Source organism: Aphelocoma coerulescens, chromosome 29 (assembly GCF_041296385.1).
Source record: "Aphelocoma coerulescens isolate FSJ_1873_10779 chromosome 29, UR_Acoe_1.0, whole genome shotgun sequence".
Taxonomy (NCBI): Eukaryota; Metazoa; Chordata; class Aves; order Passeriformes; family Corvidae; genus Aphelocoma; species Aphelocoma coerulescens.
Window position 1 is genome coordinate 2,710,157 of NC_091042.1, and position 20,570 is coordinate 2,730,726.

Sequence of the window (20,570 nt, forward strand, 5' to 3'; positions counted from 1 at the left end):
TCTGTGACTCTCTTTACTGTCACCCTAGTTCTGTCCCCTCAGGGAGCGCCGAGGCGATGGCGGCACCGTGCGCGCGCTTCTCCCTCACGAGCCCGCGCGCTTCTCCCTCACGAGCCCGCGCGCTTCTCCCTCACGAGCGCGCGCGCCCCGCGCGGGCGGGAACGCAGGAGCGCCGCACTGCGCATGCTCCAAACTAACGGGCCGCGCGGGCGGCCCGGCGGAAGCCCCGGGAGCCGCAGTGACGGGCGGGACCGCGTTTTGGCCTCGTTCGGTGGCTGTGGCGACCGCCAGAACTGCGGCCGCCGGGAGGGGCGGGGCGAGGCGAGGCGATAAGGGGCATAGCCTCGTCCCAGCTCCGCACCGCCTGTGGGCTGTGGCGGGCGATGCGATGAGGGGATCGGTGATGCAAAACAGGGGCGCGGTTTATCCCAACCCCACCGCCCCTTACGGGCCGTGGCCGTGCGGTGAAAGGCGCGGCCTGTCCCAGCTCCGCCCGCCCTTGTGGCGGCGGCGGGAGGGCCGGGGCGGGGGCCGGAGGCGGTGAGGGGCGCGGTCTCGCCAAGCGCCGCCCCCCCGGGCCGTGGCCGCCGCCCGATTCGCTGCGGGGCGAGGGGCGGGGCGGGGCTGGCGCTCGGCCGCGCCCCCGTGTCTGTGGCGGCCGCCCGAGCGCGGCGGCGGGAGGCGGAAGATGGCGGCGGCCGCGGCGGCGGCGCTGCGGGCCTGGTTCTGGAACGAACGGTTCTGGCTCCCGCACAACGTGACGTGGGCGGACTTGGCTGGCGAGCCGGGCCCGCCGGGCAGCGGGCTGCAGTACCCGCGGGCCGCTCACGTCCTCTCCGCCTTCCCGCTGGCGCTCGGCATCTTCGCCGTGCGGCTGCTCTTCGAGAGGTGAGCGCGGGGCCGCCCCCGGGGCGGCGGGGCCGGGAGGCGCCGGGGTCTGCGAGCAGCGGGCCGGGCCGGGGGGCGGCCCGGAGGGGGCTCCCCCGCATCCTTCGGGGCCTCCGCGAGGCCCTTCGTGCGTGGAAAGGGGACATTGTGTAATCGGGAATCTGTCGCGGGAGCCGTGTCTGTCGTGACATGCACTAGCCCGTGGGGCTCCGCTGCCCTGGGTCTGGATAACGAGAGGCCCTTCCAGTCTGGCGGTGCTGCGGTAGTGCAAGAGAAATGCCGTGTTTTATATAGGAATTCACTTTTATTCCTGCTCCTGCCCAGGAGAACCTCGCTGGGGTGACGGGCAGAGCTGGCGGCTGCTGCTGCTCCGCACTTGGCTTCCGTGTGTGCTTTATTGTACTTTCCCTGAGTTCCTGGATGAGGAAATAGGGCTCGTTCACATGGCCCGATGTATCATTAAATACTTTGTGGCTGTCCCTCGTCTCAGGCACGATGGATGTGAGTGCGGATCGTCATCTCTGCCCATAAACAGGTGTAATACGGGATTCCTCATTTACCTGGGCATCCATAAACATGCGAACTTAGCCCTAGGGCAGAGGTAGATCTGCGTGTGGTGCGGATCTCCCACAGCCATACGCAGTGTGTGGGTGGCAGAGGTATTAATTAGTAAAGCGGCTTACTTAGGAAACCCTTAGGTGAAACGGTCCAAGACACTCTGTATTGCTGTTCAGGTGGTTCATTAAACATTGATCTAATCTTAAATTTCTGCTTTGAAAGGGCAGAAGTTGGCCAGGTTGGATGGGCTTGGAGTAACCTGGATTAGTGGAAAGTGTCTCTGCTCATGGTAGGGGTGGGACTGGATAAACTTTAAGGTCCTTTCCAACCCAAACCATTCTGTGATTCCATAGGTATTTCTAAGCATGAAAAGGGCTGCGGGATTAAAGTGAGTGGGAATTGAGTTGGGTTCTTTCTGTGGGTTTTCTTTGAGAGGTGTGAATTTTCCTGAGCCTTCAGAAATTAAGAAGAGGTGGTTGGGATGAAGTAAAAAGATGGCAAATATGGAGGAAAATGAAGCAGGTCAGCAGACAGGAAAGAAACTTGAGAGGCTCTTTCTTCCCCATCCTATCTTTCTGCCCTTAGGGAAAAAAAGGCTTCAGAAGACCAGTGCAGAGGACCCAGGAACACACATGACACTGCCAAAATCCCATCTCAGCTTGGTGTGCTGCTCGTTCTGGCCAAACCTTGGTACTTGCCAGTGCATAAGGAAAGGAGGTTGTGAGACCCAATGATACCCCTGAAAAGGATGTTGTTGGGAGGTCCCTAGTCCAGGTGTCAGTCTGGGGAAGAGGTGCAGAATATTCTCTTTTCCTGGAGTTGTTGGGGGACATGCAGTGCATCCTACTACACCTGATGGCACAGCCCTCCAGGCAGCATTTACTTTGTCCTGATAGTGTCTCCCTGGTTTATGAAATTTCTTTTGTGGTGTTAATTTAGGGTGGAGTCAAATGATGATTTAAATCCTGAGCCTGCAGAGCAAAACTCAGAGGCGGAGGTCTGGTTCCTGAGGGGGTTGTTCCTGATCTCAGCTGTGTCTCGGTGGTATCCCAAAGTAAAAGCAGATTGTGACAGCACATCCCAGGCAGTTTTTAGTGTGTTTATTTTAAAAGTACATATCTTTGAATAAACTCCTTTCTGTTTCCTCCAGCCACTTTGAACATGTCGTTAAAGTTCAGCTTTATCTCAATAAACTCCTGTGGTGCATTTATCCCAATTCAGGATTTGATTTTTGTGTCAAATGTCTTTCTTGACACACACATTTGGCAGTTGGACTTGGTGACTCAGAATTTGAATTACAGACTCATGCAGCTCTTTTAGTTTAGCTGCTTCTTTTCTCTGTCCTTTTGTAGCTCCTCAGTGTGAGGAAGTGCTTTGTGCTACAGCACTTGTAACACTGACACATTTCTGTTAGTTAGAATTCCACTGAAAATTACCTTCTGCATCATAACATTGACAAAATAATCATTAGTTTGTCTGTCTGTGGGCAGTTTCTGGCTGTAGGGATGAGGCAGGACTTGTACAGGAAGGTAAAGACAGTGGCAGGGTGAGGATTTTTGTCCAGTCAGCAAAAAGAAAGACTTTGCCCATAGATTTGGGTTTATATTTTTATCCTTGATTATCCTTTTCAGTATTTCTCCTTGCACATCTTATCTCACTGCAGGCACAAAAGAAAAAAAAAAATCCCAGGTATCTGCAAAAACCTGGATGTGGTGTTTTCTAGCTGCACTGGAATACTCTTTGGAAGCAGCTGTGGGTGTTACTGGAGAGGTCTGAGGAAGGATCTGCAGCTTATGCTTCAGCTGGGGAGGGGGAGAAAAAGATGATTTGAGATGTTACTTCATCAGATCTATTGTGGAATGAGGTGGTTAAATCTTAACACAATGAAATTGAGAGATGATAGAAATACAAACTCCAAGAGCGCACATTTAATAAATCTCACTTTGGAGATTGTTCTTCCTTTCAGAGCTGTAATAGAGAGTCACCAGCCAAACTGGAATGTTCCATAAAGACAGACTGTGCCTTTTTGTGAAGCACAACATGCCTGAGAACTATTTGTTATAACGTATGAGTCTGTGGACTTGAAAAGGTGTTGGTTTTAAAATCAGTCTGCATTAACAATTAGTGTGAAAAAGGTAGGCTCAGGTGTGAGCTGATCTCTGTTGATAAAGGTTTAACAGAAGTGTTTATGTGATGATAATTTCTTGCTGGAAGGTGTGGCAGTAGGTTGACCTTGGGTATAGTTTGTTGCTGTTAAGATTTCTGTGCAGTCATAAAATCATTTAGATTAAAAGGGACCTTCCAAGGCCACCTCATCCAATCCTCTCCTCAAAGCAAGGCCAGCATTCAGGCAACTCAGGTCGCCTGTGGTCTTCTGCTGTTCAGTTTGAATATCCCCAGGAATGGAAATTTTACTGTTTGGGCAGTGTTTTTTCCTACTTTGGGGGTTGTGCAGAACTTTGTCACTGTAGGATCCAGTGCAAAACACATCTGAAAACCTGCTCTGGGACCAAAAACTTGAAGTGCCACAGCAGTTTAAAGTGTGAGTTTACCTTGGTGAGTTTTCCTAAATAGCAGGTCAGCTTGGGACTTTCCTGGCTGAGCACAGGATTGACCATTCACTTCACATTCCACCTGCAAGTGGTCCAAGCAGTTGCACTGTGGCTGTGGAGAGGACTCAGGAGCGTTGTGCAGGTGAATCCCCATCTGGTCAGGAGCCCCATGGAAGGCCAGGCGTCACCTGCCTGGAGCTTGAGGAGTTCCAGAAGCTTCATTATGACTGGGTCAGACTTCCTTAAAAGTGAGGAAATCCATGCCATCCTTTTTCCTTCCCATTTTTGTGACTGGGACCATGTCCCTTTTCCAGTGTCTGTCTGTTGGTGTCTGGCACTTTCAGTGCCTCTGTAAATGTCTCTGGGTTTTGGGTTGCTCTTTTTCACCAGGTGCTTGAGCCCTGGGCAGTGTCCATAGCCTGTGCCTTCCTTTTGATTTTTATTTTCCCCTCCTCCTGATTTCTGGAAACACCCTATTTATCCTGAAGCCTCTCAGTGAAGTAGGCCTAGTGCTGAGGACCAGTTTCCTGTAAAGTTCTGAGTTTTGTTTGCCTTATTTCTTTTGTTTTCCTGGGCAGAATCTGTTTCTTCTTTCCTTTTGCCTTCTACAATAATGCCCAGACTTTGTATGGACCACTGTGAGCTTTCCTAATCATTCCTTGTCCTCTTTACTTGTTTTTAAGCCAAAAGAAGACCCTAATGATAATAAACTAATTAAATTAATCTGCTCTAGGTGATCCTGTCTTGTCAGAGGGTTGGAGTAGATGATTTCCAGAGGTGCCTTCCAACCCCAGCTATTCCATGGGATTCTGTGAATGTGCAGATTTTTAGATTTTTTCGGTTTCCTCTCTGATATGAGGTAACCATCCAAACTGAATACCTTCAGGCCAGGTTTGGTGGGGTTTTTTTGTTTGTAAAGCTGTTAAGCACTGTGTCCCAGAAAATGAAATAAAACTATTTGTAATCCTGTAATTGCACATGGGAACTTCTGTGCTGCACTTGTGGTACATCCTGTAGGAAAGCAGAGTATAAAGATGTTCAATGCTTTATATATATTTTTAATACTTTACATTTTTGTGGGGGTCTTGCCAAATGTTTCATAACATCAGGACGCGATTTCTGGCTGGTGGTCTGGATTGTGGCGGAAGCTGTGAGCCTTTGGAGCCAAGCTCAAAGGAAATCACTCCTTCCTTTTTTATTTTTTAATTTTTTTTTTTTTTAAAGCTGTGGGTGTTGAAATGTAGTTTAGCATGTCCAGAGATGGGAGCAGAGCTGGGAAGGGTCTGGAGCTGAAAGAGAGGCTGAGGGAGCGGCGGGGCTCAGCCTGGAGAAAAGGAGGCTCAGGGGGGACCTTCTGGCTCTGCACAGCTCCCTGACAGAAGGGTCAGGTTGGGCATCAGGAGGAATGTCTTCATGGAAAGGGTGGTCAGGCCTTGGAAAGTGCTGCCCAGGGAGGTTTGGAGTCCCCATTCCTGGAGGTGTCCAAGGAAGGCCTGGACGTGGCACTCAGTGCTCTGGGCTGGGGACAAGGTGGGGATTTGGCACAGCTTGGACTCGGTGGTCCTGGAGGGATTTTTCAACCTCTGGGATGCTGGGTAGAGACATGAAGAACTGGGGCAGACAGGGAGGCCTGGGCCTGCAGTGTCTATCATTTGTTTAGTGTTTTCTGAGAGCTGGGTGTTCCTTTGGGATCAGTCACAAGCTGATCTGTAATTCCTCAAGGGAAAACCCCACAACCTGGGACTGTTCTTAAACACAGCCATAGATATTTGTTCCTGAAGCACTGAGTGAGTATTCCTGAGAATAATTGCTGTTGGAGCATTTAGAGCCACGATTCTCCTGAATTTTAATCTTTGCTTTTAAACACAAGGAGAAATCGTAACGATTGTGGTTGGAAAAAGCAGCATTTTCTGCTTGGTGGCACTGGGAGGTTCCTAAAAATGTGTAATTTCGGCTTAGCTCTCTCTGAAACAATCTCTTTTTGAAAGCAAAATGGTTTTAATGGTACAAATGTTATGTCCTTTTCAAAATTGTTTTGAGAAACAGGTTCTTTCTCAAAATAACTGATAAAAAAATACTAAATATTGCTCCTTCAACCCCCGCTTTTGCCCACCAACAGGAGAGGAACAATCACATGTCAGGTAATGCAGACATTTCTCTTGGGACCCTGAGCCCATTCTGAGACAAACGTGCAGCAAAACCTGGTAATTTTGAACATGTTTAAATTCGTTTTAGCTGCAAACCCAGGCTTGTTTCCAGAGTCTGTGCTGTAAAATCCAGGAAGAGTTTTAAATCAGTTTGGAATACGCAGAGCACGTGGGATGGATGAGATCCCGAGATCAGGGATCTTTCAGACTGGGGGACTTGCATCTTCCTCTCTGTCCTGAAGGAAACAAGCCACACTTTATTTTTCCCAAAGACAAAAAGAAAATTAAAAAAAACAAGTTTCTTTTGGGAGCTCTGTCACTTGAACTTCCCTTTTTTTCTGAGCTATGTGACACCAAGGCCTGTTTTGGAAACAAGATACTTTGTTTTAGGGCTTCATCTCCAGCATTTCTGTTCACGGCAGACTGCTATCAGTCTGTTGTTTTATTGCTGAGGAATGAGAATCCCCCTGGGGAGCACATTCGGATCCTTACAAGCCAAGGGCATTAAGATTTAATTTTTCCTTCTGATGTGCACAGTATGTGCTGTCTGCAGTTACCATATGGACTAATAAAAGAAATTTCTTCACCTGGGAATTGGTGGAGTGGAGATTTCAAAAGCTTTTTCACCAGGTTTTGCAGTTGGTGACAAATCCAGGTCCCTGTGATTCAGGCAAAGGAGGGAAATAAATATCTCGTTTTAATCCAGCTCTTTCTGGGGAATTCTTGCAGGTTTATTGCCAAGCCATGTGCCATAAACCTTGGCATTCAGGACAGTGGACCTCACAGAGCCCAGCCCAATGCAATTTTAGAGAAAGTGTTTACATCCATCACTAAGGTGAGTCACGCTTCAAATTCCTCCTCCATTCCAAAGGGAATGGAGGCCTGGAAGTGTCACGGGGGGGCTTTTTGCTTCCACTTTTCTGGTTTGAGATGCACATTTCACACTGTGCATCCGTGAGTGGGCTCATTCTGGTTTTACTTTGCCTTTGGCATGTCCTTGTGGTAGCAAAGTAAATTCCCTGTACAGCTGAGCCATGTGTGTTTCCATCTTTGGAATACAAATGTTCCCCTTGTAGACAGGTCTGAGCTTCTTCCTTTGGTTCCCTGCCTTTGGTCCAAGTGGTACCGTGGGGATTCTTGGTTTAACAAGGGATTTCCCAGCATTACCACTTTTATTGGGAAAGTGTTCCTCTTTTCTTGAGCTCAGTTCCTTTTCTGATTTTACTGGTTTTATTATGAATGTCTTCCTCTCCTTTTTACCATTTACTGTGAACCTGGACAGCAGTCATCAGTGGAAATGGGTTATTCAGGGAAGTGTTGAGTCAATGAAGTATGTCCAGATGAAGGGCAGGACATCTAATGGTGGCAGGAGGTGTTTCTTTGGGTTGTTTCCTGGCCCTTCCTTCCCTTAAGCTCACAGGCCTACACCACTACAGAATTACAGAATCCCACTGTATTTTATTCAATATTGAATAAGTGCAATAGAATTTCATTAAAGATAACAAAATGGAAGGTTTTCTGTTGAGATTTGGTGATGCTGAACCTCATCTACTGGAGCAGATAAAGGGAAATTCTATAAAAACCTCAAAAAACTTGCCTTGTGGGAACATTAAAGTTTTGAGGCATTTGGAATGCCGTGTGAACTGAAAAATCCCCAGAATCTGATGCCCTTTGTTGGGAGAACTTTAATGTAAGGGATGTCCTTGAAATTAATGTTTAGAAAACCCAGGAGGTGTCACAGGCTGTGCAGAATTTGTCTGGCTTATGAAACCTTTCACTGTCCCAGTGTGCTGTGGCTGCTGTTGGGTTTGGAGAGTCAGGCTGGGGGTGGCCCTGGTGCAGGGGAAGGATTTCACTGCTGCTCTGAGCTGGGAGCTCTGAATTCCCCTTGGAGGCAGGTGCTTTCCCAGTGCCCCAGCCATTAAATCCCAGGAAGGTGCTAAGAGATGTGGTGTGGTGGAGTGACAGGGCAGTCGTGGTCTCAAGGCTGAAAATCCAATTACTCTTGATTTTGTTTTTCAGCTGGACAGACTGATGATTTTGTATTAAATCAGCATTCTGCATAGCTTTCGTGGTTTGTATGTAACTCAAATAGTAAAATGTGTTTATCATCTTTCAGTGGTAGAGCTCCCTGGCAGAGCTGATCTGAATTATCTCACTCCTGGGCCATTGTAGGGGGAGTTACCAGGTTTGGTTCACTTCGATAAATCCATTTGTGTTCATTCAGACAAAATCCCAGTAGAGTTCCCAGGTGGAGAACAGGGATATATTACATCTATATTTGTCATGGAAGTATTTCAGTCTTCAAATATATTTTCATTTATAAACTTTGATAACAGAAATACCACAGTTTCTACAATGCCCTTTTGGAATATACAAATATCTACTGTGTTAAACCAACTCTTACTTTAAAGTTTCCCTGTCCTTGCTGTGAGTAGCAACCCTTAAACATCTTCAGCTTTGCTCCTCCTGAGTTCTGGGCTGCTTGAATTGATGTGCAGCTTTAAAAGGTAGGACAGGAGACTTTACAGCTCCTCCCCCCAAATTAACACACTGAACAGTCACATTCTTTGTCTTAACGTGCTGTCAACTGATGAAATAGGTGAGGAAATGCTCAACCAAAGCCACTCTGAGTAATTAAGTAATTAGTGGCTTATGAAGGTTAAACCTGAATGACCATTTGTGGCAATGGGTTCTTGCTTCCAGACTTTCTATGGTCCCTTCCTGGAGTGCTTTTTGTTATCTGTGCATTATTTCTGTCACAGTGCAGGACTGAAAGTAGGTTGAGGAGTGGGAGAAATGACATTTGTTTCATTTTCCTTCAGTCTCCAGATGGAAAAAGGTTAGAAGGCTTGTCCAAGCAGCTGGACTGGGATGTCCGAAAGATCCAGCGCTGGTTTCGGCATCGGAGGAACCAGGACAAACCCACCACCCTCACTAAATTTTGTGAGAGCATGTATGTTTGTGCAGAGGGGCTTCATCTTCGAGCTCTAGCTGTGTGTTCTCCTCTAGCTGGGCCTGGGGGCAGCTGCTCTGCCAGACCAGGGCTAAAATCTGTGTACAAGCAAACGGGGGCAGTTAAAGGAGTTTTTAAAATTGTAAAATAGTAAAATTGTAAAATATTTTGTGGGTGTCCCTGAGAGACCACAATGGGGTACAGGAGTCAGTGCTGAGCAGCTTTAGATGCTGGGCCAGCTCCTTCATGGCACTTAAGAGTGTGTCTGTGTGTCTGTGTGCACATGTGTGTTTGTGTGTCCATGTCTGTGTGTGCACACGTGTGTGTGTGTGTGTCCATGCCCATGTCTGTGTGCACACGTGTGTGTGTGTGTCCATGTCTGTGCACACAGGTGTGTGTGTGTGTGTCCATGTCCATGTCTGTCTGTGCACACGTGTATGTGTTTGTGTGTCCATGTCTGTGTGCACACAGGTGTGTGTGTGTTTGTGTCCATGTCTGTGTGCACACGTGTATGTGTTTGTGTGTCCATGTCTGTGTGCACACAGGTGTGTATGTGTTTGTGTGTCCATGTCTGTGTGCACACGTGTGTGTGTTTGTGTGTCCATGTCTGTGTGCACACAGGTGTGTGTGTGTTTGTGTGTCCATGTCTGTGTGCACACGTGTATGTGTGTCCATGCCCATGTCTGTGTGCACACGTGTGTGTGTTTGTGTGTCCATGTCTGTGTGCACACAGGTGTGTGTGTGTTTGTGTGTCCATGTCTGTGTGCACACGTGTATGTGTGTCCATGCCCATGTCTGTGTGCACACGTGTGTGTGTTTGTGTGTCCATGTCTGTGTGCACACAGGTGTGTGTGTTTGTGTGTCCATGTCTGTGTGCACAGGTGTATGTGTTTGTGTGTCCATGTCTGTGTGCACACAGGTGTGTGTGTGTTTGTGTGTCCATGTCTGTGTGCACACGTGTATGTGTGTCCATGCCCATGTCTGTGTGCACACGTGTGTGTGTTTGTGTGTCCATGTCTGTGTGCACACGTGCCCACACTGGGTGTAAATCCCCTGCACGGCCGCGCTCCCGCCCAGAGCTCGCTCCCACAGAATGCCCTTCTGGCTTTCCCAGTTACAGACACTCCTTGGCTTCCTTTTCTTCTCTGTTCCGTCCATTCTTTGTTCCCTGTTCCCCCCATCTCCTGCAGTTTTCTCTGTAGTGCAGTAGAACCTCAGTATTTTTTCCTGACTTATTTCTCCTCTGCTGCTTTCTTTCCTTTCCAGTAACTTTCAATTCTTCCCCCAGTATGGTTTTGTCTGCTTAAAGCCACAAGGTAAGAGGGACAAATACATACATTAGGATACCTCTGGGTAACAACAACTTTGCTTGTTGTTATCTTGTTGTCTCTTAAAGCATATGAATGATGCATGTTCACCCTGAATTTCAAACTTGGCTGTTGATGCAAGCTCATGGGTGGTGTGAAAACTCTTCACTAGGTTTATCTGACCTGAAATGTTTAGAAATGAAGGTGGGTGAAAGCTTTTCAGGTGTCAGATTTGGGGGTTCTCCCAGCTATTTCAATTAACTTTACAAATGTTAACCAGAAGCTGCTTCTATGTCCTAAGTTTATTTTTTACTTCTTTTTCCAGGTGGAGATTTACATTTTATTTAAGTATATTTTTTTATGGAATCAGGTTTCTCTGGACGGTGAGTTGCTCTGTTACCCCTGTTGTTGTTCTGTGTGGTTGCAGCTGAATGATCCCTGATTTGGGATCCTGGGGGTTCTGTTAAAGACCTTCCACACACTTTAGGGAAGCTTCTATACAGATATGTCATTTTGGAAATAATAGAAAATTATTTGTCGTGTTACCCCAGAATGTTGGAAAAAACAAGGTGGGGTTTGGGTTTTTTTGCTATGGAGAGCTGCTGCTTTTTTTTTCTCCTCTCCCTTTTGAAGGGATACAGGTTCATCTCCTTGGGTCTTTGTTATTATTAGAGCTGTATGATTATTCTAGAAATTTCCATTGCAGCAGAACTCACACTGACAGCACAAATTAGATTTTAAATCACTAGGCTTTTTTTACAATAAATGTAGTTTGAATGGCAGAATGGAGGTAAAATTTCAGGGAAGCAATGCTGTAGTGTCAGGTGCCTTTAGGTGCTGGGGAGGAAAACACCCAGTACAAACTGGGGTTTCATATAACTTCTTATTTATATATAATAAAAACTTACCTGTTCCCTTTAGGCACCCTGGTTTTGGGACACACGACAATGCTGGTACAACTACCCTTTCCAGGTACAAGAGTAACACCTCCTAAACTCCCAACTTTTTGGACAATTGCAGTTTTTATTTTTGTTATTGATACTGGATTAAAACTGTGGCATTTACTCTTTGTGCCTTTACATCCTGGTTAGGTTTGGCAACAGCAAGGTTTCCTCAGATACATCTGACTCATAGTCACTTTATGTTTACTTGCTGCTGAGATTATTAAAAGTGGGAGAAAAAGGCATAAAATCATAGTGGTAATTTATTTATTTACTGCATAGAGGCCCACAGTCTGTTCCAGAGTTTTCCTACTCCAAGAGGCTTCAGCAGGAGTTGTAAATATTGACAAGGGAATTTACTCCTTTGGAAGAAAGCTCAAACACAATAATATTTGTGTGAGTAAGCCTGGAGTAAAATGCCTGTTGCTTAAGCTTGTTTTTATTAAACCTGAACGATTTAACTTGTGCCTCAGCTATTCTGGAGGAACAAAGTGGGTTGGAAAAGGAGGAAGGAAAAAAGTGATTTTAATGTAAATTTTGAATTAGTTTGTCTTGTAACTGTGCTATCTCTGTGTGTTTTCCAGCCTCTAACATCCAGGCTTTATTATTACTATATCTTGGAGCTGGCCTTCTACTGGTCCCTCATGTTTTCTCAGTTTACAGACATTAAACGGAAGGTGAGATGAACCAGAACTGCATTAACCACGCAATAGCTATAATAAAAATAATAATAAATAGATAGGACTAACAAAAAAATGGGCGTGTGCCTGGCCAGGAAAGCCAAAATGTAGTGATTTACACCTTTGTGAGCCTCCCTTCTCCTGTAAGCACTATGCAGTCCTGGGAAAAAGGGGGGAGCAAGGCTGACCTGCAGCCTTGGGTATCCTTGAGTTCCTTTCGCCTTCCAGGGGAAAGAACAGCATCACTCAATACCTCCCAATCAAAAGTTAACAAATCATTCCCAAAATTAGATTTAACTGGAAGGCTTGCAAGAAAACGAGCTGCTCAAAGCAGTACTTGCTGAAGCTGCTGAGGAAATGGCAAACGCTAAGGCAATAATAAATGGGGTTTTGAAAGGAATTTCTCATCTGTGTGAGGAGCAGATGATGAGTGGTTGCAGTTGCTCAGATCTAATTCTGTCACGCTGCGTTCCAGGATTTGGTTATTGTTGCTGTTGGAGAACAGTCCCCAGTAAATCCTGGCTTATTGCTTCCTTTACATGAGCCACAAAGCAGCAAATTATCCCAATTTTTGCATTGGCTGTTAAAAAAACCAAATTTACCCAGGCTTTTTTCTGTGCTGAAATATTAGCAGGTGAAGCACTATGGAATACAGTGGAGCTGCAGACAGGGAGTGATGAACAACCTCTGGGACTCTGTAATGGTTAATTTTGACTTTATCAAGTGCATGACATTCCCCAGCGCAGCAGGGGGAGGTACCGGAACCTGGGGGCTGAAGTGCAAACCAGCCCTGAATATTGGGCATTGTAAACGTTTTTTGTTCTTCTGGTTCTTTCTGGTGTTCTCTACCTGCTCTGCCCTGGCAGGGTTTGGTCACTGACAGCACTTAAATGTGTGCCAGGAGCTGAGGGGACGAGCAGTGTGTCTGTAAAACCACAAGGAGCCAAAAATAAGGGTCATCTTGTCCTCTGAATCATTTCTATGGGGTCTGCAGGTATAGCTGTGTGTGTGCCAGAGAGACTGTGCTGATCCCTGAGCAGGCAGAGCTCTGACTTGAGCAGCACCAAAGCTGAGAGACTTTTTTGGAAGCTTTTGTGGAGACGGTGGGAGTGTGATGAGCTGGGCTTGCTGTGGAGTCAGACCCTGAACCGAAAGAATCCTGGGACCCCAGTGACTCAGTTGGGTGGCTCTGTTCCAAACTTTTGCATTTGTGTGATGGCCAAAGAGTCTTCATTCGTAGTTTTTCTGTTTCCAGGACTTCCTGATCATGTTTGTCCATCATTTGGCCACGATTGGACTCATCACGTTCTCGTACATGAATAACATGGTGCGGGTTGGAACTCTGGTGCTATGCCTCCACGATGCTTCAGATTTCCTCTTGGAGGTGATTTTCCTTTCAAATCTTTGCATCCCTAATGCTGGTGTGATCTCAGGGGAGCAAGCTGACATTCCCATTCTTGATAAACTGCATTAAATGTGCCATGGAATTTGTGCTGCTGACCAGAAAAAGCTGACAAAGCCTTGTCAGCTTTTCCTCCAAACTGCTTGAGTGGTGAGAGTCACAGAACCATGGAATGGTTTGGGTTGGAAGGAACCTTAAAGATCATCCAGCTCCACTGTCCCAGGTTGCTCCAAGTCCCATCCAACCTGGCCTTGGACACTTCCAGGGATGGGGCAGCCACAGCTTCTCTGGGCACCCTGTGCCACAGCCTCAGCACCCTCTCAGGGAAGGTGATCATATCCTCTGGCAGTGGGAAGCCATTCCCTCTTGTCCTGTCACTCCAGGCCCTTGTAAATAGTCTCTCCCATTGTTCTTGTAGGACCATATAAATAATAGTATAAAAATAGTAATGCAATATAATAATCCCTCTTTGTTCCAAACTGTACAAATGTGATTGAGAGTTTCTTGCAGCTCTCCAGCTGGGCAATTACAGGCGTGCACAAAGGGAGTAATATTGGCATGTTTCTTGTCTCTTGCAGGCTGCAAAACTGGCCAATTATGCCAAGTACCAACGTCTGTGTGATGCTTTCTTCATGCTTTTTGGGGTTGTGTTCATCGTGACCCGGCTGGGCATTTACCCTTTCTGGTAAGCACCTGGAGCTGGGGGGTCTTGGTTGTTCTCCCAATCCTTTCAGCAGAGCCTTTGTTTTAGACTTTTCCCAAGCATCCCAGCTGTCCCTCGAGGCAGCCTGAAGCTGCACAAGGCCCAAATGCTCTTTGGGGCAGGAGGTTTGAGTAGGCACATGAAGAAATCTCTCCCCAGTCAGCTGAGGGACTGGGAGAAGAGTCCAGAATCCCATTCACAGCTGCCCCTCCCCTGCTGCAGTGATGACAGAGTCAGCCAGAATCTGCTCTGAGAGGCTTGAAGGATTCTTTGCTTCTCTGAAGAAGTTCTAGAAATAATTACAAGTGAGGCACAGTCTCTTGAGGTAATTTTTGTTTGTATCTGGCTTAGTCATCACTGCAGTTTCTGGTTCTTATGACACTTCTGTCCTGTCCTTGTGTCGTGACTGTTCAGAGCCTGAAATAGGTCTGAGGTTTCTTGGGAGGTAAAACCCTGGATAAATGGCTTAGAGAGAATCATCCCATAATGAGATTCCCTCTCACCTCAGTAGGTCAGACCTGGAGAGGTGCTTTGGTTGATGAGCTGTTGTCTGTTTATTGTGTGTGGTGACAATTTGGTTACACCATTTTACTGCATGTATTTATTTCCATGGACACCTGGCACTCCCATTCTTTTTGGGTGCCTGGTAGGCAGCAACAATCCTTTCACTTTAGGATCAGGCTTGCAGTTAAAGCTCTTGCTTATTTTCCAGTAAATGCACCAAAGGACTCTGGATGAAGAAGAGCTTTAATTCTTTTTTCTTCGTAGGCTCCTTCCAGGGACAGACAAGAGAGTTGTTTTTGCAGCTGCTGTCTGTCATGAGGGGATGCCCTTACCTCACACCAGTGCTCAGCATCCTGTAAATCTTTAATGTGTTTTCCACTGGCTCTAATGTCACTCCTCAGCTTTGTAGAGGAATCTGGCAAGCTGCAGCAGTACTGCAGACCCTGTGCTGTTTCACTTCATGTGCATTCCCTCCTGTAATTAGTAATGTAAAATATCAACAGATCTCTGGAATTGCATTTAATTCCTTCATAAACCTGCTATGAGTTAAATATTTCTGGAGCTGCCTTTTGGAGGATTTTGGTTCTTGTTTGAAAGGCTTGTTTTGCTTTTCTTGTGAAATGTTAAAAGCTGTGTGAAATTAATGTGGCTGTTAAAGGTCTCTCCATACCTCTCTGCATCATAAAATCTAAAGTGTTTATTAAATTGCTGAAGGACTGGCAATAACTCCCAGCAACAAGAACAGCAAAACAGTAGTGAAAGAAACACAAGGCATGGGCTATAAAGCAGTTTTGAGTCTTCCAGCCTGGCCAGAGGAATCTGTAAAACTCCAAAGGAGGAGAAGAGCACCCAGGGAGGGAGGGAGGCCTTCTGGGAACAAAATTCCTTCCTGATCCCAGAATCCTTGAGATTGGAAAAGCCCTCCAAGACCATGGAGTCCAACCTGTGACCCGATCCCCACCAGAGCACTGAGTGCCATGTCCAGTTGTTCCTTGGGCACCTCCAGAGATGGGGACTCCAAACCTCCCTGGGCAGCGCCTTCCAAGGCCTGACCTCCCTTTCCATGGGGAAATTCCTCCTGGTGTCCAACCTGAGCCTTTCCTGGCACATCCTGAGGCCCTTTCCTCTTGTCCTGTCCCTGTTCCCTGGGAGCAGAGCCTGATACCCCCCCCCCAGCTGCCCCCTCCTGTCAGGGAGTTGTGCAGAGCCAGGAGGTCCCCCCTGAGCCTCCTTTTCCCCAGCTGTTCCCAGCTCTGGACGTGCTCCAGCCCCTCACTATCCCTTGCTGTGAGGGCCCAGAACAGGACACAGCCTCACAGTGCCCAGCACGGAGGGACAGTCCCTGCCCTGCTCCTGTGCCCATGCTATTTCTGATATGATTTTTGATCTTTAAATCCGTGTGAAAGCTGCCCAAGCAGGAAGGTGTTAACGGTTGTTTTGGTGACCAGAGCAGCCTGACATCACTTCCTGTGAAGTTGTTATAAATAAATGCTTGTGCTTTGGAGAAGAAAATTGGCAGCAGATCCGTGTGTGCAACCGAATTGCAGCACATTCACATGTTCTGTTTGTTGCTCAGTTCAAATGTTCCTAATGAGCTTTACTCAGGCTCCTGACTCTGGCAGGAGCAGAGCAGCAGATGCTCAGTGAGACACAAACCCCGTTGTGCATCTGGCCTGGCACCTCCAGTCAGAGCTGGAAGCCCTGCACCAGCACAGCCGATCTGAAATGTGTTTCTGGATCTCTTTAAGGATTTTGAACACAACCCTGTTTGAAAGCTGGGAGTTGATCGGTCCCTACCCTTCCTGGTGGCTGTTCAACGGGCTCCTGGTGACCTTGCAGGTCTTGCATATCATCTGGTCTTACCTCATCATCCGCACGGCCTCCAAGGCCCTGGTGCGAGGCAAGGTAAGACTCAGGGAGGCTTCTGGGTCCTCTTTCGTACAAGCCCTATTAAGGAATCACGAGAAATTGGGCTTTTCAATGAGGGCTGGTGTTGGTTCTTGCGGGACTTGCGTCAGGAGTTCACAAAAATGGCAGTTTTTTACCTTGATTGCTCTCTACTTTTGAGTCCCCAGGTGTGTTCAGAGGCAGGGAGTCTCTCCTGGGCATGCAGGGAAATAACTCAAATTTCCAGTACATTCAAATGTCCTGAAATAGCGATTATGGCAGACTTGTTACGCACTCTGGAGTTTAAGGTGGTAGCGGGCTCTCTTTTGGACAACAGGATGAACGTACAGAATGTTTCTCGGCTTCACTTGGTCCTTGGGATGTGCTGGGGATTGTGCATCTTCACTGGCTTCTGTCTGCCAGTGCAGGCACTGAGCTCCAGCACTCAGGGAAAGGGTTCCCAGGGGTGCAGTGGGGTTTGCTGGTTGTCAAAAATCACAGAATGGCCTGGGTTGGAAGGGACCCTAAAGATCATCGAGTTCAAGGCCAGGTTGGACAGGGCTTGGAGCAACCTGGGATACTGGAAGGTATCCCTGCCCATGGCAGGGGATGGAACAAGGTGAGCTTTAAGGTCCTTCCAGTCCAAACCATTCCATGATTCTCTGAATCAAAATGCTTTTTCCTCTCAGATACTGATATTCTGATCTGGGTTTCTCTGACAGCTCTGCATTATTTTGTGTTTGACTTCAGCTGCCCCTACACATGGAATGTGGCCTTGAAAAATAGAAATATTTGGGTTCACTCTGGGGGCCAGCAGGTTTCAGGGTACGAGCTCTTCATCTGTTCCCCACAGCTGCTACTACAAATGCCTGATTTTCATTCTCTGCAGCTGTTTCTGTATCCTGAGTTCTACACCTTTTCCCTTTCCTTGGTTCTCTCCTGTCCAGGTGACCTAGCCAGAGAAAGGACTCTAAGCTCTGTCTTCTTCATTCTTTTCTCCTTTTCTCTGTGCCAGATTGGAGCTGGACAGTTTCACCCTGTGCATGTAAGTGTGACCTGTGGTTCTGTTTGTTCACTGAAACACGTCTGTGTCGAGGCCAAGACAAAAGCAGAGCCCTGGTCTTGGGGTTTTGGTGCCTTCTCCTTCTCTCCCTGGTCCTGACAGAGTGCTAAAATAGTGTTTTTTCCAAAGGTCAGAGCAGTGTCCTGGGGTCTGTTCTTAGCTGCTGTCACCTGCCTGCACAACCTTCACTTTCTGCTGTTACACACCCACACACTCCGGTTTCTGTCTTTGCTCCTCATCAGCACCGCACTGAGGAGGAGAGGGCAGAAGGAATTTACTCCTTTTTGTGAAAAGGAGTAAAACAGTCACTTCTCCCCCAAGAATAGGAAAAATTTCAAGGGATTTCTGCTTCCTTCCAGTGACCCTTTGAACTTTCAATATAGCAGGAGATTGGGGAAAGATAGCAAAAGTTCTGGCGACAGGCAGAAACCAGGACATCCAACAAGTTCCTGCAGATCATTAACTTCACCTGGCTTCCAGCCAGATCTTCCCTGGAGTTCAACCACTTCCTGCTGCTGGAGAGCCCTAACCCTGACTCCAAGAGAGCAGAGCAGAGTGAAATCCTGGAATCCTTGGAAAGCTGCAAGCCAGAGTGCTGGCACGTGGAGTTACTGAGGGCTGTTGGCTGCAGAGGGAAGGGAGTGAGGAGAGTGAGGAGCTGCCTTGGGCAGAGCAGGGGCCGCTCCCCAGGCCCAGCTCACGCTGGGGAGGTTTGGCTCTGGCACCTGCCACCACCCAGGGTGTGTGTTTGCAGTTGGGGCCGGGTTTATGGGCTCTTCCCTTCCCCTTCTGGCTCTGCAGGGCTGGAGCAGGGCCCTGCTGTGGCACTTGGGGCAGCTGGCATCAAAGTCCTCCTGGGAAGGTTCAAAATCCACATGAAAGTCAAACTGAGCTGGATTTGCAGCCAGTCTCTGAACTAAGGCATAACTCTGTAAGCAGATCTGGATCCCTGGGCTGAGGCTCCTCCTGTTCTGAGCGGGTGTTTGCTGGATCAGACACTGCCTTTGTTCTCCATCCCCCTGTCCAAACAGGCTCCTGGTCCTAAATGGGATCTCCCAGATGAAGCACAGGCTGTGGAAATGGAGGTGCTTTGTTCGAGCAGTGATGTTATAAATAAAGCTGGTTAATTTTTAAAATAGCAAAGCTGCTCCCTGTAGGACAAAGTGTTCTCTCTCAAACTGACACATTCCTGGTTTTTGGTTGTCGGACCCACTTGTGATTGTGGCATGAGAAAATTTTGCTTCAAAACAAATTGTTTAGAAAAATGGTCTTTAACTGATCTAGAGAGGAGCTCTTGGAAGACAAAAACAATGCTGTAATACAATCTGATCTGCTGAGAGCAAGAGTGAAGTGCTTTCACAGATATACAGAATATTTGGAAAACGGAACTCATCTTTACAAATTGTCTTTTTCAGTGTCTGTGTCTTGTTCCTAATGTGATGACAGGCTCCTTCTTGGGAAGTTGAACTGACCAAGACTCAAATGTAGGAGGTAGATGTGAGTGAAGGTGGTTCATCACATGGACACAACCTTCTAACTGCTGGTTTCTGTCAATTTTTCAACTCCCCTTCTCCTCTCCCACTACCCAATTCTACTGGCAATGTTTAGGTATCCAAGGATGACCGCAGTGACGTGGAGAGCAGCTCCGAGGAGGAGGATGTGACTTCCAACAGCACAAAAGGAATTTTCAGCACTTCCAGTAACGGTTCCAACCGCCTGAACGGCCACGTGGCCGGTGGCCAGTGGACAGGAGAGGAGTAAGGCCCTGGGCTGGCCTTGAGCAAACACGAACTTCTCTTTCAATATCTAGTTGTGTTGAGCTCCACATTCCCAAGTGATCTTTAATCAAAAACCCCTTCCCCAGAAACCTCCAGCAGACCCGAAACGGGCACAACCCTGACCAGTCAGAGGCTTTGCACGGCACAAGGGGTGAAGCCAAAGACCGGGGCAAAAACAAAGCTGCAGATTTCACTTCAAGCCATTTTGTACTTCAGAAGTACCAAAAGCCACCCCTGAGTCCTGTTGATATTTGCAGAGGTGTCTTTGTCTTTGACAAACTGGCTTTTACTGGGATCAGCTCAAGGCAGAGCAGGTTTAGACCGCGGGCTTTGGTGCCACTCAGTGACGGTTCACTCCAAGCAAGTGCAGCCGCTCTTGATGCACTCCAGAAGCCACTTCAGAGCATGGAGAATGCAGGTTCCACATCCCAACTGCCCTGGGTGAGGCAGAGACTCTTCTCCCAGCCAAGCTTTGAACTGTGCTGCCCCAGAACCACTGCTCTGCCTCGCCCCAGGCTGCTGGGGAGGTCCCAGCTGCTCATCTCTGCTGTCACCAGGGACCAGGCCAGCATCTGCTGCCTCTTTTGGTGCTGCAAACCCCCTCTGAAGTCTCGAGCAAAGCCTTCTGCAAGGGGAGAGGGGGGTGGTTTATTGCCCCTGAGAAAACCAGCACAATCCAGGCCTTTTAATTGTTTTCTTCCTGTTGAAATTGTGGTTTTGAAGACTTCTCTAGACCTGCTGGATTCAGTTGGCTAAGCCAGGATCAGAGGGAGGATCAGAACTGGTGGGCTGGGTTTAACTCTCCAAAAAATGAGATGTTTTGTTCCTGTATTCTGAGACAAGTGATTGTTGCTGCTCTGATGTTAGAGCTGTGGAGGAACCTGGGGCTGGAAGAGCAGCCACACTATGGGCTTTGCTTCTCTTTTTTTACTCAATGGTACTTGGGGGCAATGGAACGATCAATCAGGAGCAGAACTTTGGAAACTTCTCAAGTTGTTACCATTTTATACTGTTGTTTACTCTTATCTCCAATTAAAAGTTGCTTCAGAAACTTGGGGTGATGTGTTTCATCTTGAGGAAATAGAACAGAGGACAGTGTGTGTCCCTTGGCTGTCCCTGACCACCTGAGCTGCTGCAGCTTTCTGGAAGGACAGAATAGTGATGAACTCATGGAAGTTGTCCCTGCCCATGGAAGGGGGGTGGA

At 47.5% G+C, this 20,570-nt stretch overlaps 1 protein-coding gene across 1 annotated transcript; it reads left to right on the forward strand.

Annotated features, from left to right (window-relative positions):
- The first annotated feature begins 630 nt into the window (after window positions 1–630).
- CERS5 (ceramide synthase 5) lies at window positions 631–20,423 on the forward strand. Its single transcript, XM_068997516.1, has 10 exons — window positions 631–888; window positions 6,875–6,980; window positions 8,971–9,101; window positions 10,734–10,791; window positions 11,330–11,380; window positions 11,934–12,026; window positions 13,285–13,413; window positions 14,010–14,116; window positions 16,387–16,543; window positions 19,197–20,423. Exons 1-10 carry the CDS (start codon window positions 689–691, stop codon window positions 19,347–19,349), a joined length of 1,185 nt encoding a protein of 394 aa, XP_068853617.1. The 5' UTR covers window positions 631–688; the 3' UTR covers window positions 19,350–20,423.
- The last annotated feature ends 147 nt before the right edge of the window (window positions 20,424–20,570 follow it).